Here is a 26,802-nt window from a genome sequence, read left to right as displayed (position 1 = left end):
CACGAAGAAAGAAAAATATTCCTGTATATAGTGCAGCAGGTCATAAATGAAGATCACAGTTTATACAGTAACTGTTTCTCCTCTCCCATTCTCAAGCACCCTCTTTGCAAAACTGATGCAGAAATCTAATTTATGAAAGTCTTTTATATATTTTGCAGTTACAGCTTAGAACAACGACACTGATTGAAGTGGTAGCTATTTCACCTTGCAACTTAGTGATGACATTAGTATGTATAAACAAAATGGCACATTCTCTCCTTTCTTTGAAGTGTTTTGACAGTACAAAGGATCCCACTTTTGGCTCCAGTTTGCCTGTTAAATATTCCATAGGTAGTAGAAAGAATATATTTCTTATGTAATACAAATCTAGTTACACATTGTATTTTTGTTGGGTTGGTTTTTTTTGGAGAGTAGGGGGGAGAGGGGAGGTTGGGTTTTGGTTTTGAGGAAGATAGTGCAAGCTGGGCTTTGGGATAGAAATCATAAGGTTGAAGCTCCAAAACAGATCCATATTTTATAAACTACATTTTTAAAAGGATATTAAACAGTTAGCTCCTTGCCCCACACTCTGCAATTCTTGGCATTCAATTTTTACTAAATGCAATATAGAAACACAGAAGTATAAGATGTCCATTCACAGTTCTTGGAGGAAACCACATTCCCCAATCAATATTCTGATTTTGTTCAACACTTTGAACTGCAAATTAAGATAATTCAAATAAACCAATTGTGATAAAACTAATACATACTGTCGTCGCAGATCTGACAGCTTGGCTGTCAAAGCAGAGATTTCGCCCAAGGAACGAAGGATATCATCTCTTTCTTTAGGCTCCTCACATAATTCTGCAACTTTCCGTGCTTCAGCCATAATTCCCCGAATATGTTCTTCTCCTTCATTGCCCCCATTGGGATCTGCAAGCCAGTTCTTAATAGAAGGAATTTATGTATGAGTGAAGATAAACAGTAATGCTATTTCTATACAGACTTTAGACAATTTCTTGTAAAAAAGAAATACCAATACAGCTTTCAAAACTGTATTTAACAGAAAATACTTTCCAAAAGCAGTTTCTCTTTATTAGACCATGAAGTTGTTCTATTATCTGGCAGATTCTCTGTTTTGAAAAAGATGTCAAAATATTTTACATTCCTTCCTCAACATTTGCAGCAGCATTTTCAGAAGTAAAATTAAACTATTGGCTTTAGAGACTCATTATCTGGCTTTCAAAAAGAAAACAGATGCTCTTGTGCACAGGGTGGCACTCTTTATAGTGCTCTTCCTAACAAGTCTAATCATAATCTCATTCAACATATACAATATTTATGTACCTTTATATGATTATAATATACATACATACACATTCAGATAAGGTACATATAAAAGGTTCATAATTTGATGACCATCATCAGTACTGGGTGATGGAGAAGGAGAAGGGAGAATGAGATTAAGAGTTACAATAACAAAGGATCAACTTCAATATGAAGTTATAAATCCTGAACTCCACACAAAAACGGAGTCCAAATAAAGGGCTAGTTTTACCCACAGGTAAATCCATGCAGTCTGAAACACCTCTACTCTTTTCTTTAATAAGATCAGTCTAAGTTCAAATTTTGGGTGTTTCCTCATGTTAATTTCACAACCTTGAAACTTTCAGCAATGCTAATTTATGAAGAAAGGTCATAAGCTGGAGCAAAACTTGCAGCACCCTGTAAACTACTGAATATAAGATTTTTCTTCAAAAAACCAACACCCCTATATGTTCTTCCTAACAAGTGCCTGTGTTGGGCTTGGAAACGTCAACAGTTCAGTACAACAGCTCTAACAGCAGTAATGTAATTATGTTCTAAAGGATTTATTAAATCATTAGTAGTACCTGAGCAGCATCAATCTTCTTAGCAATTGCCTGCTTAGAGTTTGTCATGGCCTCCAGTTTGCGGGCTGCATTCTCCACTTTCGCAGTGAGCAAATCCAGACCTTGTGACACCTGCTGTGCTTTCTGCATAGCCATGGGTGTAGCACCCTGGCCTCTGCCCAAGACAAAAAGAGCATCAGAGACTCAGCTCAGGACTGAGCAAAGCTCTTTTCTAAACAAAAACTTTTAAGAGCATTCCCAGTAATTATTGCAAGAGATACAGTGTTTAATCAGATTGTTTTTTTTTCCCCTGGGAAAACAAAAGTAAATGAGAAGGAGCACCACAACAAGAAGAGGATATTTTCCTCTTCCCAGAATTCCTCAGAAGAATTAGTATCTTTTACATGTCACAAAGTAAGGCTATTTGAGGGTACAGTTCCATTAAAATACCCAGGGCAAGGCCTGGTATCTCCTCGTTTATGGATTGCTGAAAGTAAGTCAGAACCTGCAGGAGTTACATCGCGACATTACCTAAGTGAGGACAGCAAGTCTGTAAGTGAAAATGAGATGTCATAGTTGCCTCAATCATGTTGACAAAGTAGATTACAGGTTACAGGCTGTTGGCAAGACTTTTAAAACAGTAAAAAGGATACTGCAGGAAACAATTAGCAGCACTACCGTGGTTAATCCAAATGCTTAGGGATAACAAGCTGGACAGAAACCTTACTTCAAATACATATGCCTGAGAACATCAGTTTTGCATAACAAATGTCATACTCCATTCCAAAACAATCTGGCTACTGGAAGGCTTTTTAGGCATGTTAACTTTATCAGACTGTTCACTTTGAAAAGCTCATAGTAAGTGGAAGGATGACAAGCATGCTACCAAGATGCTAAGGTGTATCTACACGGGCCAGAGTCTCAAGATATGTTTCTTTATACCTTATTTCTCACAGGCTGAATTGAAATTATTTACATATTAAAAACAGCATATAAATTAACTCATTTGTTAGTAAATCTTATCCTGTCTCTTCCTTCACCTCCAAAAAAAATTCACACAAAACAAACTAGCCACTACTTTACAAGAAGAGTAAGAGTTTAGCCTAATTTCTAACGCTCTGTGCAGAATCTGGTACAAAGAAGCTCTTGTGTTTACTCAGGTCAATCAGTAGGAAACCCAAGTGAAGATGAACTAAAACCAGCTTCTCATCCATTACCACTATTACAGCTGATATACATAACTAACAGCCCTTAACAGAAATAAGTTATAGAACTTCTCCAAGCTTGTGTATGTACCATGGCAACACTTCAGAGCCTGGCAATCTATGGATTTAAAGTGATGGCAGAGAATTTGTTCTTGAAGTAACTCAAAAAACAGTTCTCCAAATAATTTGGATTTGCTCACTTCCTGCACTTCATTAGGGCCTTGACTCAGAAGGGACATATATTTTACCTAAAAGCCAATCTGGAAGACACATGAGTATTTAAAAGAAAAATAATTATACCAGAAAACTATTACCAGTATCCCTAACGGATCGCAATGAATAGCTTTCTGGGGTATTTTTAGGAGGTGGGAAGGAGTGTTGCACCAAAATAAAGCAAGCAATGTTACAGCATTCTAGCTTTATGATTTACAACATTAATAAGCAACTGAAAAAAATATTATGCTCAAGGGAAACTGGATTATGGTGTTCAAGCTGCACAGAACAGTTATTTCCTAGCTCATCGTCTTTATGCCTACACAAAGGAACATCATACTTCCTACTTTCTGGCAAAAGAACAAAAGGCCATAGTACCCAACATTAAAAAACTACAGTAAATTTAAAAGAGAATCTGCTGCTGCCTAAAAACAAAACACCTTGAATTCAAAACACCATTGTGAAAGAATAACCAATTTCTAATGAGAAGGCAGAAAACTGATGAAGGGCTCTGGTTAAATAAAACTCTGCAAGAAATTCACATGAAATTCAGCAGAATTTATCAGTGACTGACGAACTTCAAATACTGCTTGTGGCCTAAAAACTCAACTAAACACGTAAAACTAGACTATTCATGTATCTTTATGGTCACTGAGGTATATCCTCTTTGGAGAACAGACTTACAGTATAGTTTAAAATTTAGTTGCTGCCTTATTTGGATGAAGGTCATGTGTTAGACATTAAACAAACAACTATTTACCTGAGCAGTTTTACTTATTATGTTATATAGTTAACATTTCACATATTAAAACATATTATTCTTATCAGAAGACACTGAAGTAAAAGAGGCAAAATACAACTACTGGCCTGCTCTCCCACAGGTAAAGAAATGACACAACTGCAAGTTCAGAAAAACTGTCTTAATAGTACTGGAAAACTGTCCATTAGAAGTAAAAGATTTACCTTGCTCGAAGGTCAGCCAGCTGATCCGTCATCTGGCCCAGAGTTTTGCATGTTCCCAGAATCTCTCTGCGTTCTTTGCCTGCACACAGTTCTCCTGCTTTTCCAGCTTCATCAAGGATCTGCCTTATTGCTTGCTCACCAGCGTCCCCTAATATGCAGTCAGTTAGTAAAATAAGCAAGACATTCCTTGACGTGTATGAGTAAACTGCTAATCTCATCGTTTGACCACCTCAACTGCATTAGGTTCAGCCATGAAAATACATTAATCAAAAACTATTATATACACCAAATGTGATAATTATAATGGGACAGCATTTCTGAAAAAACATAGCATAACCTTAATTTGCATCATGTGCATTGTATTTCAATTCATATCATCATTCTGCTATTGTAGCTTAATTTCTTCATAAACACTTCATTTACAGAATCTGTAATTCATGCCGATAAGAAAAAGAACAATACAGCAAGATTCATGTAGACTTAAATTTGGCCAGTTTAAAATCTGACTTGATTTTAGTTAAAGAAGATGCAAGAACAACATTCCTTTTACTTGCAACCCACCCTGATCCCCTAAGTAATATACCCTGTAAAATCCAATTTACAGTAAGTTCCACAGCTATCTTTGCATTTGTCCTTAGCTACTGAATGTTTAATAGTTCATTTCATTAACTGTTGGTGTCAGTGACAGAAGGCTATGAAAATAACTGAGGTTTCTGGAATTGAGTGTTGCAAGGAGAGTGAGGTTAGAAGCAGTGTTAGCAGGAACTCCACAGACAACAATTCACTTCCAACTTTTACAACTGTATTATTTTGGCTTCGATTTCAGAGGAAGTCTTTCCAAATGGAACCAGCCTCTACCTGCTTTCATTTGCTTTAAAGATGCATATGAAGGCAAAGCGTCTATGTTTTAAAGGTGAAGTAAAGATGACTGTAGTTACATTATCTATGGCAGATTTTCATGTTAAAAAAAAGTTAAGGCTTACAAAAAGCTTAAAGAGATTCTATTGCGCAAACGTTAAGTTACACAAATTTGAAAGCATAAAAGGAGGGACTTTAGCTATTGGCAACCACTGCAGTTAAATACTGCTCAAAGAAATGTATGGGGTTTTGTTTTTATTAGTGGAATGTAAAGAATGTATGTTAGCTATAGAGAGTGTATTAATCAGACAACTGAAAAGAGGCAAAGCTTTCCGAATTATTAGATACAACTTGTTTAATCTCCAGGATCCAAAGAAAGAAAGAAATACAAGTTCTTTCAGACTGATCCACTATGTATGGGTTATTAATGCTTCAAGGCAATTTTGTCTAAACCAACAGAATTATCAGACCTTTTAAAATTAACATACTTTTTTTTTTGGGGGGGGGGGGGGGGGGGTGTTTGGTTTTTACTGTTACCTGGAGGTGCGTTTGGATCTCTCAGCCAGCCTTTTGCCTGATTCATCTTTGAGTCTATTAAGGCTAAAGCTCTTTTCATGGCTTCAGTGTCCTTCACAAAAGAAAAATCACAAAAATGATTCTCAAAAAAGAAAATCAAAGCACAAACGGCCAACATAACTAAAGCAGACAGAAGTTCTATGAGGCAGAGTCTACTTACAGAAACACACCCACATAAGCAGTTCAAAACCCACTTTCAAACCAGCAGGTTGTAGTCGCTTCTTTCCAATTAAGACAGACATTTTCATCTCACTCAAAATGCAGAAAATACGCATGCAATTTTAGTGATTTTTTTGTTCCTTTATTTACTGGTGGTTTAATTTCTAATGTCAGAATTCTAATATACACACATCTTTGAGTTAGTTCCACATTTTTCCTTAATGTACATTAAGGCAGATAACATTGTAACAAATTAGAGTAACTTCAAAAATGGCAATTGGCCAGTGAATTTTACTACTTACTTCAGTGTAAGAGGCTGCACATCTGCATTTTTCAACCTGTTCTGCTGCTTAAAGCCAAACAGTTGGCTTTTTGCAGAAAAACAGACTGCCAGCTAATTCCTGGGATTCCCAAATATGGAGTTTAATGTCTTAGGAGACAGACACAAGTATTCACATGTGCTTGCTTTAAACTCAGAACTCTTTCAGGAGCATCAGAGAAACTGCTGCTTTGACTATTACGCTGCTATTATCCAATATCTTTTTCACTAGAGGAGATAAAACCATTCAGTTCTCATTTGTCTGCGTACTCTGTTAATTGTACATGTATAATCTCTCCACTAGAGGCCAGAAGTTTTCTATCTTACAAATGGAAAGACAGTGAAAGAGTTGTAAGTACCTTAAGTAGAAAGTTGGGGAAAAGCCAAAATACCTTTTTACCATACATCATGGAAATAATTCAAAATGCATATATTCCACAGTTAGTATACAGACAATGAAAAGAAGCCTGACTCTCACACTATTAACTGAATTGGACTGTCCAGGCCCAGCTCTCAGAGAGAGAAGCCTACTAGCATCGATGATCAGTATCTGGTATAGCATGTGATTTCCTGACAACGCTAAAGAACTGCCACATTTTTGTGGAGCTGTTCATTCTGCATGCTTAGCCTCAAAGATACATCACTGTAAACATTTTGGCATTTCTATTCAGGCAGCTGAATAATCTGTCAGCTATTCATAAGGTGCTGTAATATAATTCAGCAGCCAGCTTCCTAAAAGGTCTACTGGTTAGACTGCTGAATGACAGCCTGAAAGAGAAACAGCACAAAAAGCTGAATCATTTTCACCTGGATGATTGGTTCTCAAATCTGGAAACTGGGTCTCAGAGCTTAGATCAAGACCTGTTTGAAAAACTTCAAAAGGGGAGGATATACAGCTAGGGGTGGGAGGTGGGCACATTCTTTTAGAAGTCATCTCTGTAGAATGAGAACTGTGCATTTAATATACGATAGGAGACAAGCAAATAAACACTTAAGTATTCAAATGTGTATACAACCCTTGCTAGCAACCAACGTAGGTGTTACAGTTTTCTGGTCTGCTGTAGGCCTGTCTACCCAGAAATCATTTGAAACAAAGAACTAACTTTATTTTTCAAAAGGCAGTAGATGTTGCTTAGTGTATTGATGAATTGATAGGTGTGGGATGGCTGAGAAAAGGACTGCTGGAAACCTACCTTCGCCCTCCCTTTTTTACTAACACAGGCTTTTGCGTTGCCTCAGCTGCCTGCAGAGTTGCAGTTTCAGCAACATTAAACAGAAGCCTCTAAATCTAAAGTTTTATATCAGGGGACAAAATCAAGGATATTTTAGCTTCTAGATTCATGACGCTGTAATTTCTAACGCTACACAAGCTATAACAAGATCCATCTGCCCAGCCATATGAAGGCTGTATAACTGGATTGCTCTGCAGTGTAAATCTTGCTATGCTGTTTGGCTCTACACTCAAGTTTGCAAAATACTGTCCCTTTTTCCTATTTAAAAAAGTCTGGTAAAATCCTAGTGTAGGAGTTGAAGGGTTCCAGGACAACTGCTCTTACAGCACAGATTTCCCATCCACAAGCTCAAAACGCCATGGCAAGGAATCCCTCTCAGCTTTAGTCTGCTAAGGAGTTTTCATTACAATCAGAAAAGTAATTTTTCAATAGGAAATGAGAATACATCTTAACTAGGTGTGTTGGTACTGCATTTCTGTTTCTGCCGCAGCTGCGTCTGGTGTCAGATACTTGGCAAGCAACAAAGGTGTAGCAATCCTGAAATGTCTGGACTTGTCCACCAATTCATATTAAGTAGGAAGACAAAAGTAGAAATAATTTAAATAAAGCAACTTGCTTAATATCTTACTGTTTGAAAGTGTCCTGATATTCCTGATTTCTGGAGCTGTTTAAATGCCTCCTTCCTTCCTAAACAGCTAAATATGTTTAAAAATTTACTTTTTGGTGTTTGCCAGCAGAATATCAGTTGCAAGCAAGAAAAGAAGGAAATCTACAGCTATCTTGCAAGAAGTTTCATATAAAGTAGTTTTATCAGTAAAAAGGATTCTTTCCCTCCTCTCCCCACAGTTGCCTTGTCGGCAAGAGGAATTTCATTAACAAAAGCAGCACTGCCACCTTTTCAGAAGAGATAAAGAACTTCCTTAACTTAGGTTGAACAACTAAGGCACCATTGTCTGAAGGGAAAAGAGCAAGTTGGCTTTTTGCAAATCAGTTCCTAAAGCAAATGAGCACTTATTCAAGATACTCATCTGCACAACTTTGGCCACTACCATGAATTTTGAGATTATTCATGGAGCAGGTAGTATTTGCATTGCTTCAAAAAGGAGCCAAATAAATCCTACATGATCCCTTGCTGAATATAAAACACAACCTCTGCCTCAATAAAGTGGTCTAGTCTAGCAATATCTGCATTTCATTACCAAAGAAGGCAATGTTGAAGGAAATAGGCAAAGCCAAGCCTTCTGGCAGAGGAGATAGCTTCGTCACCACCCAGGGTTCAATCCTGGAAGATATTAGATACTTCTCAGCTCCTTACAACTTTTAACTCCCTCCATTTCTACGGAAATGCAAGATGTTTAAATGAGTATTACTTACAAGTTTGTTTAAAAATAAACCCTCAGAATATACAACAGAAAGCTAAACTCCTCTGTACAATGAAAAGTTACAGGAAAAAAGGTACAAAGCTATGAATGGAAGAAATAAATACAGATACTTTTTTCCTCCAAGCTTCTGTCAGAAATTGGCATTTGCTCAGTATTTCAAATCTAAATAGGCATACTATTTTTAAGAAGTCCAGTGTTGGTGCAAGCAGAGATTATTGCAATCCAGTAACAGCAATGCGCATTTCAGAGTCTAGAAAGACCAATGAAATATTTTACAAAAAAGCCTGCAACTCTGGCCCCACACACTTGCTCATTCTCCAATGTCTCTACTTATATTTTGTGATACTTCAATGCATAAACAGTTCAAGATAGAATAATAAACATAAAATAAACTCTATCATCAACAACAGCATATACCACACGGGTAAAAATTCAGGTCTGTGAATCCCCAGATACACCTTCCTTTACTCCAGAAAAGCATGGAGAATATATCTTTCCCTTGTCTGCCAGGTACAAAACGAATGCAACAATAATCTCAGGTAGACTTAAACAGCTCCTCCCTTTCCCTCCCAGAAAAACACTAAGTAAGTCAACCCGTTAGATATATATGCAAACACAGGAAAAGGTCTGTAGTAGGTGGCCATTAGCAAAATTAGTTCCCGCTTTTTCATTCCACTGCATTTTTCAATTCAAATTCTCTGTCATAACTGTTTGGTTAATGCCCAGTGCTAGAGTTCCAGGTTGTCAGCATACCTTAATTAAAAAACAATGTACAATTAAGTAGTTCTCAAGACAGAACAGAAAGATACTTTGTTTATACTAGTCCATGCAACATACTCATGAATTACGCATAATGATCAACATTTTCCATTTGGAAACACTGCTAACACACCTACTATTTTCTTAATAAAATCCTTCATTTATCTGCCTTGCTAGCAAGAGGAGGAAAATTTCCTAAGACTAAATTGCTAACTTTTTGCAATGGTCAATTTTTATTTTTTTTCCACAAATAAATTTCCACATTTGCTACATAAAATAAAAATTGTATTTGTATTTCATAAAATTCCTAAATCCAAAAATAAAACTGAACTGAAAAAATGCATATACAAAACTACAGTTTTAGGCCTAGACCTGAATAACGTGAGCCATCTGAACCAAAGGAAGGCTGCTGGTGAAGTACTATGGAATGGACAAAATCCCTGAATTAATAAAGCTTTCTGGGCATGCAGAATGTTTATTCCTGAATGACTGGACCCTTTATTTGTAGCTACAGAGACTAGTAGCATAAATTAACATAAAAGCATTCAGCAAAGAATGTGCTCTACAATCTTGGTCTTACTAATCAGACTCAGAAAGACTGTTTTGATGCAGCTCATCTTGCAATTGCCATTCTCTTAGTGACAGCCAAATATACATATAGCTAGCCAGAACTATCAAGATTCCTTTAAAACTTCTATGTGTCCATACCCAAGTATGGTGTCACAGCTGGCACACAAATAAAAAGTTGCACAGCACACAGTCTGCACACAACACAAAATCATGCTTTTTGGGGTTTAGTATGAGGCAGAGGTGTAGGGTGTGGAAGAAATCTTACCTTCTAAAGGTGAGAAAAGGGTAAGAAACAGGAGAACAAAAACAAAGATGCATAAAGTAGTCATAATAAAGAAGTGATAGTGACAAAATAACTCTAGAGGCAAACTAAGGGTCAAGTGCCAAATAATGTAGGTCAAAGTGATTTTAATGCCTAAATGACATCACTGTTAGATTTTCTGCAAGATTTCACTTGTTAATAAGTCTGGCTTCAGATCTCAATATTTTCTTTAAATGTATTTACAGTTACTTATAGTTCTTAGCACTAACCTAAAAAAAATAATCCCTTCAGCAATTAACTTTAAAGTACTCAACAAAAAATGGCAGAATTTCAGTTACACAGCTACATTTATTTGCAAGCCCACCCTTCTGTCAGACCTGCATTATGTCTAGACATTGCAGTATCTTCAGCTGGTATCACAACACTGAGTTGTAAGGAACCAATACTGCCCATATGCCAAGCTTCACAGACAACATACTTATCCAGAAAGGCTGTTCAGTCTAAAATATATTTCTTTGCAACTGGGCAAACACTTGAAATTTACTCCTATGCCTGGGCTAAAAATGGGGCAGGGAGAAAAGGGGGAGCTGTTCAAGGAGGGATCCACAAAAATTAACTAAATTTTCTCAACTTCAGAGAAATATGCACAAGAAATATGGCAGCAGCCTATCTTTTCTAGTAGCATATAGGAGAAAAATCTCAGGTAATCTCACTTATGAATGCCTAGCTACAAGACTAGTTTAATGTATAGAACAATAACTTTTGTATATTACTTTCCTGTGCCAAATATGATTACGTAGGGTAGCCATACATAAAAAAAAATCCCTCCCTGAGAAGAATATGCTATATTCCAGGATTTCCTAGTCATGCCAAAACTAAACCATGAACAAATCTAGGTCTTCTATTTGACCATTCAGTTGCAGTAAATCACTGAGCCGCCTTCAAATGCCACATTCCTTTAACTTAGCTTACTGAGAGAAAGCTAATTTGGAAGGATACATTAACACAAGCATCTCTGAAGATGTTCTTCAACCGTGAAGATATCTTACGATGTGATTACATAGTGTTACAAGACTGATGCACAAATAAGTATGTCAAGTCTCTAAAACACAAGTTTATAAGTATACAACATAGTAAATAAAAATTAAGACTTCTATATATCAACATAGGTATGAAATCTACCTTGCTCGCCCAAGCATCTTCATCCCAGGAAGTGAGTTGTAATACACGGATTATTTCATTTATCTCGGCACTCATTTTCTCTACAGTGAAATTGCGATTTTTCAAGGCCTCTTCTATTCCCTGACTTTTAGAATTTTTTGTGGTTACAAAAATCTTCATAGCTGTGAAAACACCACTGATTAAAAAAAGGTACATACAAGGTACAATCAATGCTCATGGTGACCTCCTGCTGCATTTATAGAGAGAGAGCACATTTTCTTTTGTGTGAACCATTTTATCACAAAGAGATTGTAGGTTTAATACAAGAGAAGGAGAGTTATTTGCAGGAAGTACAGAAACAATGGCAGGCCTATTATTTTTAATAAGACATTGGAACTCCAATTCAGAATAGACAGCAATTCAGAGTAATATTAAAAATTAAAGCCAAAAATACCTGAAATAAGTACTGGCAATAGCTCTTTCACGGTATTCATGGAATTTACCAGCATAACTCTGTGTTCCTGATGAGTTAATTCCTGTTGTCTCTCATCAATCATTTTGGCCATCTTTGTCATTCCTAAAGATTAAAAGTAACAGAACATAGTATTACATTTCTTTCTTTATGACTAAGTCTAATTTGCAACAGTTGAGCTTTCTGAACAAGAACACAGTGTAATGAGTTACAACAACTATACTGATGCTTAAAATTTAATCTTTATAATAGCAGCTGTTATTTAAAAGCACATTCCAGATGCTTCAAAGAAGCACTGACCCAAAACCTAGTCAGTACACACAGTAGAATGGACCTCCTCAAAATTCTTGATTTTAAATCCCAGGAATAAAATAAGAAAATACCCAAAATGACTGGTTTAGTGAACAAGTTTCATGGAGAGAGAAGATTGCTCTTTTTGCTACATCTTTTCCTATTCAAAATGAGGCAAAATCTATTTAGTCGAAGGTAACTTCTTATGGGACACAAAAAAAGTTTAGAGAACGCTATACCTTCATGTGGAACTTAACATTTTCACATCTGGAAACATGGTAAAATATATACATATTAAATAAAAACGGGATAACCTACAAACATGCTCTGTGACATGAGAGCTCCTAGCCATTTCATTTATTTTACACTATATATGTATTCTTACTTATATATGTAAAGTACTAACCAGATTCCTGTTCTGTGTACATAAAGGCACTCTTCAGTGTAATTTTATTTCCAATGTCTTCCTACATTACCACCACAACATCTAGATTTCATAGAATACTTTTGTTATATACCTAAACTTCTTTATGCTTGTGGAAATTAAAGCATTTAGAGTGCTAAATGACTGAGATTAATGGTAGGTTTCCTCTACAACAACCTAGTGCTTCACGGACCAATCTGCACTGACCAATTGCACTTCTACCAGAGCAAGTGTGAGTTAACACAGTGAAGTAACAAGTAGTGAAGGAGCACCAAATAATGAACAAAAAGCATTTCTGTAACAGCTGAGCTTTTGTACTATACTGCAGGACAGCTATTTCTGCAACCTCATTAAAATGCTAATATATGACATGTAGCTTATACTACTCTAGCAAACTAGGCTTAAAAATCTCAGTACAGACATTTTATCAGTTTAGTGGCTGTGGGTGCTTAATTACAAAGCTTTCTCTTTTGTTTGTTTTTTGGTTTTGTTTTATTAATATATGCTTACTTTCCTGATACTGTGCAGGGAAACTACATGTAATCTGTGTAGTACATATATATAATATACGAACTACACTTGCCATTTGCAAACTCTTCTGCATTCTTAAGAGAATGTGAATCAGAAATAGTCATCATTAACCATCTAGCTTAGAACTCTTTCCAACAGGCACATTCTAAGCAACTGCTTTCTCATTGTCCAAACACTCAAAACAAGGGTAAGGAAGATGCTGGGGGGGGGAAAGGTAGTAGAAAATACAGTAAGTATATTTATGATTGGCTGTAGTAAACCAAACCTGGCCCTAGATTCTTTGTGTAAGTCACCAAATCCTCCATTGTCTCTACTACTTCCGCCACAGTCAGATATTCCAATATTCCTTTGCAGACACGGATGATTTTACGGACCTAAAAAAAGAACATACCAGCATTTCTTAGATGAAGCTAGGTTACACCTGAATTAGAAATGAAAGCCTGTTGCTAGAACAGCATAGGTATAGCATTTGATAACATGACTTATGGGCAACCACAAAGGTCTGGGATACTTACTAAGTTACCCAAAATGCCATTATTCAAGAATGCTGCACTGACAAAGACAGTATTTAAACATCATTCTACCACTCAGAAATGATAAATCCTACTTCCAGTGTTTGCATTTTGTATGATAAATTAAGGGTAGCATTGATAATGGAAGTGAGAAGGAAGTGCATTTAAGTATGCTGGCAAGCTTGAAGTTTCTCACTGCAATTTCATCAATAAAAGAAACCCCTAACTTATATTACAAAGCAAAACTACATAGAAAGCAGACTAAAAACTTTCAGGGGAAATATTATTCACCATACAGCTTTGCATATGGATAAAACATTATCCAGCATTCCAGTGGGAAAGGTAGATCCAACATTTTAAGCTTTCCAGAAAAATGTACTTCATTTACCTCTGAACATCTGCCTTAGCTTAACTTCTTCAGTTCATACTTGATTCCGAAACAGAATTCTCTGTTGGGTAATATCCTAACCTCCTGAACCACATTATTTCTGACAACACCATGAACAATTCTCATTGAAGACTGAGACAGTTAACATTTAAATCATATCAACCACATTCAGTGTTCAGTCCCTAGAACAGATCAGTTTCCTGGAAAACTCCTTTCCAGTTTTGTCCCAGTGTTAGTTTATCTTGAAGCATAGTAGGATAGAGACATTTATTTGTAAAAAGTCAATCATTCCGAACTAGTATTCTTCTTTTGATTAACAGACACTTGTCAGACTAATTCAATGAAGCATTGACTCCATAGAAGTCAACTCATTACATAAACACTGGAAGCAGGGAGACTAACAGCTATTAACTTCCTTGCAATTCTGTCCTGTAACACACCATAGTAGCTGTTAAAAACCACTTTAAATAATGAAAAATCACAAGTGCCACAGAGAAATCCCATAGCATTCTCCTCATTTCAGAGGAATATGCTAACACTACCATGAGCTGATTGAATGAGGCACAAGGATGCCAAGTGAAACCACTCAGAACAGCAGGAAGAGTAACACAATTTCATAGATTAGCAGACTGTTGTATGGGTAAAATTTACATTTAACATCAGAATTTCTAACAGCGTGAGCTTAATGTCCCCATAATAGCACAATATTTGATATTTAGAAATGAGCAAGACTCCACATTCCCAGAAAGAGGCTTACAATAATAAGTAAAATTTGTAACAAAAAAAAATTCAAACATAAGACACACAAAACTCCCTTTTTAAGTTTCCTTGCAACTCTGGCTTTTTTGTCCAGATGAAAATGGACAAAAAGCACCTCTAACTACTTTTTGACTTACGTAGCAGCCAAAATACAGTAACTGTTACATCTATCTGAACATATCATCTGGCTGACCCGCCAGACAGTCTGAATTTGTATTACCTCCCATGCCCAAGGCCAATTAAATTGCCACAGCTAATGAGTCAGACAGAGATGTCTGGAAGTGGCCTAGGGCTTTTCAGTGAAAGGATACAGAAAATATAAGGCTCAGTTATGGGTATGGTAAGGAGAATACAGAAAAGTGTCAGGAAGATGTCAGACAGGGTTGATGGGATCTAACCTTTCTGAAGAACAATCACAGGCATGCCTAAACATTCTATCATACAAAGATGCTCTTAACAAAACAGACTAACAAGCCTAAGCTCCTTCTGACAGAAAGGAAGGCAAAATATGCTTCCAATCAAGCTAAAACAATCAAAACCACATTCATCTACTCAATAGTTTAGATTAGCTAATTCAGTTAGGTTGGTGTTTGAATTAATAATGCTATTGCGCAGATACCTATGTCAGTCATCTTGGGATTCCTACCTCTGCTTCATCAAATGTCAGAAGCAAGTCTGACGTTCCAGAAAGGATGCCTCTTGATCCATCAATTAGATAGTCACGAGCTGGCACTGAATAAGGATCTGCTTGTAGCATCTGGGCTGCCCGAACAAGTTTGGTGCAGGCATTCTCCACTCTGAGGAAAGTCATCAAACAAAACTTGCTGATCAGTTTCTATCTACATGACAACGCTGAGAAAACGCTGGATTTGTTTTTAACTTTACTACTTAATGTGCTGCAAGCAAGCTCCATTCTACACCTTTAGAGATTGAAAAGCAAGAGTACTTACTGTATTTCTTTTAACAAGAAAGTAACCGTTGACTATATGACAGTTTTTCAGAAGTCATGCAGTCTTCTAATGCAGGGAATGTTTAAAGAATCACATGTACAGAAGTCAACGCAGTGTCATTCAGGAGAGATCCCAACACAGAAAAACACCCTTCATTCTTAATGACAAGGGCAGGGGATGAAACAATTATTGTTTTAGAACTTCACAATCAAAGTAATTGTTAACCTTTATCAGCCTTCCATTTACATTGTCATTCAAGAAGCAATTGCTATGAATAAAAATTAAATGATAGCTACATGTTAAGACAAGAGAACAGAAGAAAACCAAGATACTGCACTCTGCTTGTTGAAGTTGTAAGCCCAGCTCTTCAGAGCGTTAACACTCATGACAGAAATAGCATTTTAAATAGCCACAAGATTTAGTGATAAGGCATGAATTTCAAATGCAGCTTGCAATTCCAGGCTTCAAAACAGAGAGGAGGTTTTGCAAGATATGTAATATGCAATATGTAATTAAAATAACAGAAAAGGTACAATACATAAATGAGCTCGGAAATTAGGTTCCATCAAACCATTTAACACAACAATTTTAAAATACCAAGAACTGGAACACAGAAAGGCTTTTGGGTTCATTTTTCATTGTAATTACTTTATGACACCTTAGAGAAATACAAAATTCAGACTTCACTTCCATGTTAGCTAGGCTACTTATGACTGTAGTTACTGACTACACTGACTATGACTTTCTTCCATTTTCTTCCATTTATGTAAATGTAAGTGTAGTCTAATACATAGGCTCTATGCAGTGTGCTCGTTCAAGTTACACAAGGTTCCAACAAACATTAAACCCTTTAATTACAACAATACTATCTCTTTTAGCAACTTTTTCATGCTTTTCATATAGCTTATTTTCTACTGACCACTTAGACACACTAATCATAATTTCAGTTAATATTGGAAAGTTACACAGATATCCCATTCCCCGCCCCCCCCCCCCCCCCCATGTTCCTTGTTAGCACAAGGCATAAATTAATGGTTATATCTGAATTTAATATTACTAGAAATAAAACACTCATTACAGGAGAACATACTTTTTTCAGAAAGTTAAGTTTTCAGGTAATGGCTCCCTAGAGTAGATCGAATTGGGCCAGCTGACCTTACCATAACTTGCTCTTTAGTGAGACATCTGTTCAGCACATCAGATGGGGGTAACTCATAACCGAGTCAGAAAATACAGGAGGACTTCAAGGCAGAAAGCGGGAACGCTCTGCTCATTATTATGCAATGTATTTAGTTGTATTATCAAAGTTAAGTGACTTCCCTAAATTAGATTTTCACACTTGCTTCTCAAATTTATTCTTTTCAACCCTGCCAAGAAAGGGATTAAATGAATCACCTATTCAGCCAGCTCAGAGCTATAGGGTCAGAAATACTTAATTTCCTACAGTTCAATTTCATGGTCATCTGTTTAATACTAGTAATTATCTCAAGACTGGCTTTTTCATTTGTAAAGAAAGGAATTAATGTAAATGTGTACTAACCCAGAAGTCACTATAATCAACGAAAATAAAGTTCCTAAAGATTCAAAGTTTTCTTTTACAGCTTTTAGAACTCAACCTCTGAACAGTAAACTTGCATTTTACTTATACAATGCCTATTTTGTATAAACTTCCCAGTGCATTTGAAAGACCTCAGGAGTGTGCACTATGTACAAAAAAGCGGAGTGGTGCTTAAAAACCAAACACCCTCCATTCCCTGCAAAATATACATGCTAGGAAACAAAGGATTAGAATTTGGGAAACAAAATAATTCAACTACTTAAATTAAAAATAAATTAAAAAACACCAAACACAAAAAAAAACCCACTGAAAATATTCACTGCAGTAAGCCTCTTGCTCTATCACAAGAATCAAAACATTTACAAGTTTTGAATAGAAGTTCATTGCTATGGTGAATTGTCCAGTCCCTGTTTTATACCACAACCTAAAAAAAAAACAGCTTTATAAAAAAACCCGAATATATATATATATAGCCCGCTTGGCTATCAAATAATGTTAATACAGAATAGCATTATTGCTTGATTTGTTAAATGAGTATGCATGCGCAAGTTACACATAGATGAATTTTTATTCCAGTGTAAACAAATTAGGTGGTATCCTATTCTTTGCCAAGATATTACAGCTTCTCCCTTCTTCACAGGAGAAGTATAGCAGGTAATATGAATACACTTCAAAACATCTGATGTAAGTTATATGCATTACTCATACTCCCTAATGATTAAGACAATTAAGAAAAAGAATGTCATTTTTTAACTCTAGGTCAGTTGTTCCAACATGGTTTATGTCAGTAGCATGCAAAGGTATGCATGACATATTTTCTCCCTCAATCTCCAAGAGCAGTTCCCTCAAAACTGATGGTCTTTTTGAATGAAGAAAATGTGAACAGGGAATGCAGTGCTAGTACACACACACACTACTCCTTAGTACACGTACACTGCTCCATATCCCATCATCCATATGCCAGTACCAGTTCTGCTGGAGCACTCCCTTAAAGAGGAATGCCTCTTTTAATGCTTCAGAAACAAAAAAACCCTCCTCTTGGGAAAGAAAACAAAAAAAATAAAATCAAAATACCCCCACAACCCTCATCTGTTTCACTTCCTGCACCCAAACCCTGCCTTTTAATGCAGGAAAAGGTCAGTTCGGCAGTTTACCTGTGACTGTCACTTGTCCCCACAACAAAGTATGGGGGACAATATAGGTGTGACTCCAAGGTGTTAACAAGGAGCTGTTAACACGTAGTAGCTCCTTTTGATATAAACTCAAGATTAATAAAAAGCTCAAATGCAATAGATCATCATTCAGAAAGATGATTGAACATTCCTAACTCATTACTGCATCTAGGATAGTAAGTGAAGTTTTCATTATTGTGCCAGATAGCTTTGTTTCCCATTTTTCATTACATCACAATTCAAGCAGTCATGAGCTGCTGTAGAAAAAGTTCTTGCATTCAGCATGAAGTGGTACTACTCAGCAGTGTCTGCATCACATTTCTACAGTAATTTAACTATTTAAGTCTTCACAATCTGCTAAATGTTGATCAAAGGCTGGATACAGTATAGCAATAAGAAAATCTCTTTTTCTGAATACTTTACTTGACTAGACGAACAAGAAACTGGGAATTAACCAAAACTCTACATATCTTTGAAAATGAGCACAATTCAAAATTACACGGCTGTATACAACTCATCAAGAAGCAAGTAAAAAGTGTTGGCCTCATTTCAATACATAAACAGTGCCCTCAAGAAAATTCAAATTAATAAAAGAAATCAAACCCCTCTGCACCCAAACCAGATCACACACCAGGAACACAGCATAATAAATACTGTAGTAGATTGTATCAAAGGTCCATTTAGCTCAGTATCCGGTCTCCAAAAGTAGCTGCAAGTAGATGCCCAAGGAAGGTTAAGAACAGCATAAGTATTATACTTCCTCTGGCCACTCTCCCATCCTCCAAGTACTTTCAGTTCCTGAAACTTCCTGCAGTTTGTCTATTTGATAACCCACAGGGGATTCCTCTAAGTACTTATCTATTAACCTCCAAACCTATTAAAAAAATTTTAGCAGCACACGACTTACTGTGCAAAGCAGCTCTCCCTTTTGTTGGTTTACAAGCTACTAGCTTAAAGCAATGCCCCATCAAGATCTTGCATAAGAAGTACCAGTTTCAATCTTCTCCATGCAACTCGTACTTCTTCAGACCTTTGTCAGGCCTCAATCCCCACTGTCATCTTTTCCAGGCTGAAGAGTTCCAGCTTTGCATCATGCAGCAGCAATTCAGTACCTTTGGTCTCACACTCCTATGAGCTTTTTCCAGTTCTACAATAGTCTTTCTAAAATTCACATACCTCAAGTGCTTCCAGTATTCAAAGCATGGGAGACAAGCACAGAGTGATGTTTTGGTCTCCCATTCTTTGCTGATAAACCTAACATTCGATTTACTTTTTTTTGGACCATTAATGATCTAATGGATGCTCTTGCCCCTGTATCACAGCTCACTATTGGTAATGATCAGTTCGGAGTCATTTATCCTATCTGATACTAGACCTGCTGCTCTCCCACATGTTCATCGCTTCAGATCTTTCAAAATAATATTTTCTGCGTTTAGTATCAAGTCAGTCAGTTTAATAAGCTCCCGCTGTAATTTCTCAGGATCACCCATTATTCTCACTACCCTGCTTAAGACATCAGGTAATCAGCACGTAGTTTTGCCTCACAGCTCATCCTGGTTTACAGAGCAGTTGTGAACATGGTGAAAAGCACAATTACCTCCTACCGTTGTCAGGGTTAACCATGTAATTTTTTCATTTCACTTCAAATTTTCTCTTTTCCATACATGAAATTTACTTATTATCCTGTGGCTACTTCAATGTCCTAAAGGCCTTCAGACTTTGCCAAAAAATTTAGAATTTGGTGTATAGTTTATCACCTGGATTACCATTATCCCTGCCTGTAATATTTCTAAGAACACTGGCAGAGTTATAAGGCAGAATTTTCCTCCATAGAAACAGTATCAATTCAACCAAAACAAATTATATGTATTTGGTATTTGTTATTCTCTAATACAGGTAATGTCAGACCTATAGGCCTCCTGCTCCTCAGATTCCCCTATAAAGTTCCTCAGGCAATAGAATCACTTTGACTGACATACCAGATGGTCTCAAGTGCGAGACTGTACTGCACTACTAATTCAGCTATTTCCTTCTTGAACTTTTATTCTAATACCACCTGGTTCTAGGCATTTTTTAAATTATTTTGTCTTAACATAAATTTCCTCTTTAGACATCAGCATTGTTCTCCATTTCAGTATTTTCTTAGTTGCCTCAATGCTTTTGTGGTTTGTGTTTGGGAATGCATTAACTATTTAGTCATTCTGTACACACCGGACAACACTAGTAGAATGGTCACCACATTCAGTAGGTTTTAGGGCAAAGTCACTTCAGCAAAAGCTTGTCAGTTGGCAGTAAGAAGTCTGGCAATTTCACAAGGAGTGATGTATGATTTTTAACACTTAAGGCAGCAGGAGAAAGTCAGTTGTCCTTGACACGGAGCCATGGAATTAAGAGTGTTAGTCACTGTTCTTCAAATGTCTTAGATTTCCAGGCAGTTACATCATGCATCAGATGCCTATACTGACGAATCTACACTTTTCCAGCAGAGAAATTAATAGAAAAGATTGAGAACACCACATTTAATCTGACACTGTTACACAAAACTACCACAGCACACAGGTAAGTAACATTGTTACTCTGTTGTGGGTTGTTGTTTGGTTATTTTTTTTTTAAGTGAGAAATACCCTAGATATGTACCTGCGCATATAAAATGTAACAGGAAAAGTCACTGTTGGCAGAAATGTTTCTGACAAAGTTCACCCTTGAGACCCCGAAGAGCTATTCAAGCATAAAGAGCATTTTATAATCTCTAATAAGCAGAAATAAGTAACAATGATCTATCATCAGAACAGGTTTCCTGTACCTACAACAGAAGATTTACAATAAAATGGGTTTACTTGATAAACGCTGGTGGCATATCCCTTTTCAAGATTTGGTCTTCTGTTGTCTGCACAGTCTCTTTTCCAACCTGCACAAAAAAAAAAAAAAAGAAAAAAAAAAGTCATACTTGAGATTTCATTGTAAAGCTTAATGAAAACAAATAGCTAACTAGCAACAACAACAAAAATACTTGTACTAATGATAAGTCCTTTCACTAGGTTTGCTGTTGCTGTGTCTGGTTTTGAGACCACTATACACTCTGGTTAGAGTAATGCTTTAAAAAACTTATGTTGTTTCCTGCCAACATCTCTGCTAAATTAACTGGAGGAGGCAGACCACTGTTCCCTCTTCCCACTCTCCACAGAAACAATACTACTGGTTTGCTGAACTTACTTGTAAAATCTTAATCACTGTGAACTCCGTAGGCTTCCCTCACTCCTGATTCTCACAAGTCAGAAATCAAGTTCAAACTAGGAAAAGTTACTCCCATCTTGCTAGTCAATGTGGTCTAGTAGAAAAACATAGTTAATGACTGAGAATACACCCCACATCCATATTCACACCATCCTGTAGGCAAAAATAATTATGCAGAAACTAATAAAGAAAGAGATAGAGTAAGATCTGGAGTTTTCTGTACACTAGCTCTTGTGTTACACAATAGAAGTCTTTATAATTGGTAGCTGGCTCTCTGAACTGTGAGATCACTAACTTGACAAAATATTTCCAGCTCCTTTGTTCACTGTGTTTTCCAGCTGAATAAGCTATTCAGAAAGGCACCACAAAGCAGAAGGTCTTTAATCCAGACACTCGATTGTGTTAAGAGCTGCCAGGCTTGCTCAAGCTAGACAAGATAGCCCTGAAAATCCGTGATCAGCTGGTGTTTAAAGATTTGCTGTTTTTTGACAAAAGTAGGCACAGCACTTGCCAATTCTAACACTGTACAGCCTTCCAGAAGCACCATTTCTTTGCAGATTTTCACTGCCGGCCGAAAACTGTGTCTCCCCAGTCTGGCCCTTTTCAGAGGGGCTTTACAGAAGTATGTTGGCCCTAGTATTTTATTTGGTCTAAACACCAAGTCAGCCTAGCCTACTTTTTTTTTTTAATCTATTAGTACTACACTCACAAGCAGTCACATAGATATTCACAGAAATGAAGGGAAGAGCAGAGAGAAGGTTAAAGGTCTTCCATTTTTTGATAGGTTTATGTCTCTTAATGTCCACTGCAGGCTCATTAACAGCCATGCTCCCTCCTAGTGCACAACTCTGCAGCGTTGCTTTGACTCAAACTTCATGGCAAGGCCTCAGGAGCGCAATTATAAATATATCTCATGCCCTGTTTCTTGGCACAGGGTTACATGACCCACCAGACAGTATGCCTCTTTGTTCTAATTACTGCACTGAGGAAACATTCTGTATATTTCTCAAATATTTCTATGCACACACGCATGATATGGACCACACACAAAAGGGAGTAATTTGCATAAACTTTGCATTACACATTGTTCAGACAGAAGGCTGTCAAAGGTGAAAATGAAGAGCAATATTTTATTTCCAAAGACCTTCAAGATTTATTTCTCTTGCAGCTGTACCAATCTGCATATAGTTCAGTATATTTTAAAAAAATATTTCTGAGAATATGATTTTAAAGAATGCATGAAAAATAGGTTAACAGGGAAGGGGAGCCTTCAATATGAAGGTCATTCTAACAGTCAATATTACTATTTCATATTGAACAGTCAGGAGCAACCAAGAAACAACTTCCGCTCAAGTTACAACACATCACGTGTAAGTTACTCCTAGTTTTATTAGGCCATACAAAACTGATTACTCAGTCTGGCAAGCATAAGTCTCTTGTATAAGAGGATATATCTAGGTTCACTACTCAAAGAAGCAATTGTAGATACATAGGCACTTAATACTTTTAAACATACACTCACACATATATATGGACATTCTTTGCTATGGCTAACTATGATCTTTAGACTTCAAATGAAAGCAACATACAGGAGATGAGTCAATTTCCATTTTCATGTTTTGTGAGGAGTTTTAACCTCAAAGCTGTCCTAAACCCCAAAGACATTTCTCTTACAAGTTAATCACAAAGCAGAAACACTAATTTCTCCAGTATCCTCAGCACACAGACAGGACACAAGTTTTCAGGTAGTTTTCATGAGGCCTCAATTAAGAAGGTCCCCCACCTTTCTAGAAGAAAAAGGCCTCTTTACTGTATTTTAAGCACCAATACACAGCACACACTCATGGAATCCGTTTAACTATAAAACACTTGAGGTTCAAAGGAAAGCATTTCATATTTACAAAGCTATTAATTAACCTTTCCAGAAGTACTCTTTCATTTGTACCAAAGGCTTAGAATGGTACACAAGGAAAAAAATACATTTCACATACCAGTTAACAGGCAAAGTCTCAAAACATGAAGCCACATTCATAACCAAAAATACACAACCCCAAAAGAGTTTTGCGGTTTTCTCTTTTCAGCTTTGTGGTTGAAGGGATTTTTTGTTTGCCTTGTTTCTTACTTTTTGTTTTAATAAGATCCGGTTTCTTCAGACTGAATTTTACATGCCCTCAGCAATAGTATCACTTGACTCTACCTTCCCGGTACTCCAATACCAAGTGAATGAAGACAATTTTTTCTTTTCCCCTTCAGATGTAGTATCTACACATTCTTAATCTCAGACAGAACACTTGATGAGCTTCAGGCTAATATAGAACAATTATCTGGGAAACTTGTATTTTATTTCTATCCAATAGAAATCTGTATAGAATTCCAGATCTATCTGGAATCTAGATATATGTGGAAAAAAAGGGATTCCTCCTTTGGTTTCAGATATTCTTACCTAAGATAATCTTTCCCTAACTAACTGGGAAGCAGTAGTCTAGATAAAATAAAAGCTTGTGATTTTAAGTAATACTGAAGTGGCCATTTTTCATGGTTCCAAAGAAACTGCACTGCTTAGCACAGTAAGGAGACTGCAAAATTTCTTACGTACTGGGCATCTCTTACATGCAGGACACTACCTGCCCAGTGCAGCACAAAGTACGGGAAGCTCTCAAGCAAAACTTACCAAGACAGTTTCATAATTACAACTTCTACACATCCATATTCCTTTCCATATTCTTTGGGAGATTAGAGGCAAATCAGTTGAATAAAGAATGAGCTACTTCCTGCTTACTCCCCGCTACTAAACAACAGGGAACAAGAGGCAGACAAGTCTAGAAATTTAAAGGAAATGGAATACACACAAGTCAGAGGGCATATATATGGCCACTGAAAAGCCTTCTAGGAATGCTAGAAGATCCAGGAGGAGATTAGGATTTCCTGCTGCTTTTGGTTTTTAACCCTGCTGGTAGGCACTCTTATCTGGCCATGATAAGTAGATCAGTACGAGGTAAGCTTCCTGCTAGGGAGTATTTTCTCCATGGAGAAGCAAGAGGAAAACTTTCTGATCAGGCTGAGGTCTCTCCTTATAACTAGTTTTGTCTACTTCTACTGCACGAAAGTCAAGACATAAACACCCCACAAGGTCCATTTCCCATCTTCTTAGCCTATTGGATATAGCAAAGAACAGCTGTTCAGTGAAAAGGGGAAATAGTTTCTGTAATTCTCTAAGAATTTGTTTAAATAAAGACACCACAAACAGGCAGTAATATCCAGTTCTCTTCTAGAAGTTTGAAAGTAAGAACTGCATGTATCACATAGAATAACACACACAAATATTTAAGATGAGAGTCCAAGGTTTATTTTTGGGTGTGGTTTCATTTGTGGGTTTTGGGTGGGTTAAAAAAGATTCTCCTGAATGTCTATAGCGACAATAACAGTTTGACAATTTGCCAAGTGATGTAAGTGAAATTTTCATTGCAGTTTATATGATTTCCCCAGTTAAAAAGGAAGATGACCTTAGAAAAATTAGCTCTTGCAATGCTCTAGAAGCTAATTTAAAACATCTGTCATTTTAGCAAGGAGCCTAAAAATATTCCTTCATCATCATCCAGTGAACACATACAGCCCTGGCCATAACACACTAGCATAGCCCCAGGTTTCTCCCAAGAAATAACCTATATTGTAAATGTTGCTTGATAAATCAAAGTACCACTCAAAGTGATCTAGTTTGTATGCTGTAAAAGCAACTTTACCATAAGCCATCTCACATTAATTTCCAGTTACTGGTTTATATATTCTTCCACGTTTTGCAACCTTTCAGGAAGAATAGTGACATGACAATGGGAGCATTAAATCTCACATCAAAAATTTATCATACATCAGTGCAGTTCCATGAAGTTCTCTGCAATTTCTTTCTCAATTTCTTTCGATGTCTGTCCTGAAAAAATAAACTAAGTATTTTCTATAACTCCACAGCGATATCAATTTCTACACTGCATAACCATGTCTACAATCCTTCTCAAAACAGAGTCACCAGCCACACACCTGCCACCTTTCCTCACACCTGCATTTTAAGAAAGCAAAACTGGCCTAGATGTCAAGACTATGAACAACCCATCAAGCAGAGCTAGGAGGAAGCCAAAGTTATACCAAATTTATACCTACTCCTTGCTGGCACAGATATACATTTCAGTCTGAGCAAAACAATACAACATGGGCAGAGAGAATTAAATCTTTATAAAAGCATTTGAATTTAGGTGACATACTGAGAGGTCTTACACATCACAAAATAAGGAAAATAATGACTGAAGTTAATGGTATCCAGTTGTGTGTCTTACAGCTCTCATAGAGTTCATCCCTCCTCAAAAGGCTTGTTCTTTGAAGGCCTAGAAAGCAGGTCCTTTATCTCAAACTAAGTTCAGAGACAGCTTGTGTCACTGGGTTTAAAGTGGCAAGGGCTCAATCACCACTCCACAATTGTTCAGTTTCCCCTTTGTGAAACAGTCATTGGAGCCAGATTACATAAAAAGTTTTTGGGAAGGAGCTCTGGCAGATAAATAGAAGCAAAACAGGACTTAGCTGTTTACCCTCATCATTGTCAGTTACAGTATTTTGACTGCAACCTGTGTTCTGTCTTCTTTATTTACAGCATCAAGTAGATTCAGTTGTCAGTACTTCAAGCTATTTCACTCAGCTCTTTTAGAGTTGGAGAGAATGTTGTTTAAGTCCAGGTTGGACAGAGCTTTGGGTGGCAAGGTTTAGTGGGAGATGTCCCTGCCCACGGCAGGGGGTTGGAACTAGATGATCTTAAGATCCTTTCCAACCCTAACTATTCTATGATTCTATGATTATGCCCTGATCCTTAGCTACCATAATCCATGTGGTAATGTTAGCAAAACAGAACTGCATACAATATAACTTAGCAGCAAAGCACAGAACTTTGCCAGATGCAAGTAAAATATTTTTGGGGTACATCATATTTCTTGGTCCCACATAAGTTTCACAAGTTACTCAA

At 36.8% G+C, this 26,802-nt stretch overlaps 1 protein-coding gene across 2 annotated transcripts in view; it reads right to left on the bottom strand.

Moving 5' to 3' along the window:
• Positions 1 to 26,802, bottom strand: part of VCL (vinculin) — a 65,517-nt gene that overhangs the window by 17,668 nt on the left and 21,047 nt on the right. For both annotated transcript variants that reach the window (XM_057416424.1, XM_057416425.1), the window contains exons 2-10: positions 21,404 to 21,474; positions 15,533 to 15,683; positions 13,493 to 13,601; positions 11,964 to 12,086; positions 11,531 to 11,691; positions 5,627 to 5,717; positions 4,232 to 4,379; positions 1,872 to 2,025; positions 750 to 925 (exon numbers count right to left, since the gene is read on the bottom strand). In XM_057416424.1, coding sequence (XP_057272407.1) covers positions 750 to 925; positions 1,872 to 2,025; positions 4,232 to 4,379; positions 5,627 to 5,717; positions 11,531 to 11,691; positions 11,964 to 12,086; positions 13,493 to 13,601; positions 15,533 to 15,683; positions 21,404 to 21,474 — 1,184 coding nt within the window. The remainder of the gene's footprint in view (positions 1 to 749; positions 926 to 1,871; positions 2,026 to 4,231; positions 4,380 to 5,626; positions 5,718 to 11,530; positions 11,692 to 11,963; positions 12,087 to 13,492; positions 13,602 to 15,532; positions 15,684 to 21,403; positions 21,475 to 26,802) is intronic.

Source organism: Pezoporus wallicus, unplaced genomic scaffold (assembly GCF_028554395.1).
Source record: "Pezoporus wallicus isolate ANWC-B61680 ecotype Strahan unplaced genomic scaffold, APGP_CSIRO_Pwel_v1 contig_2012, whole genome shotgun sequence".
In the NCBI taxonomy this organism is placed as follows: Eukaryota; Metazoa; Chordata; class Aves; order Psittaciformes; family Psittacidae; genus Pezoporus; species Pezoporus wallicus.
The sequence above is the reverse complement of the archived record's forward strand: the minus strand, read 5'-3'. Positions and strand labels throughout refer to the sequence as shown.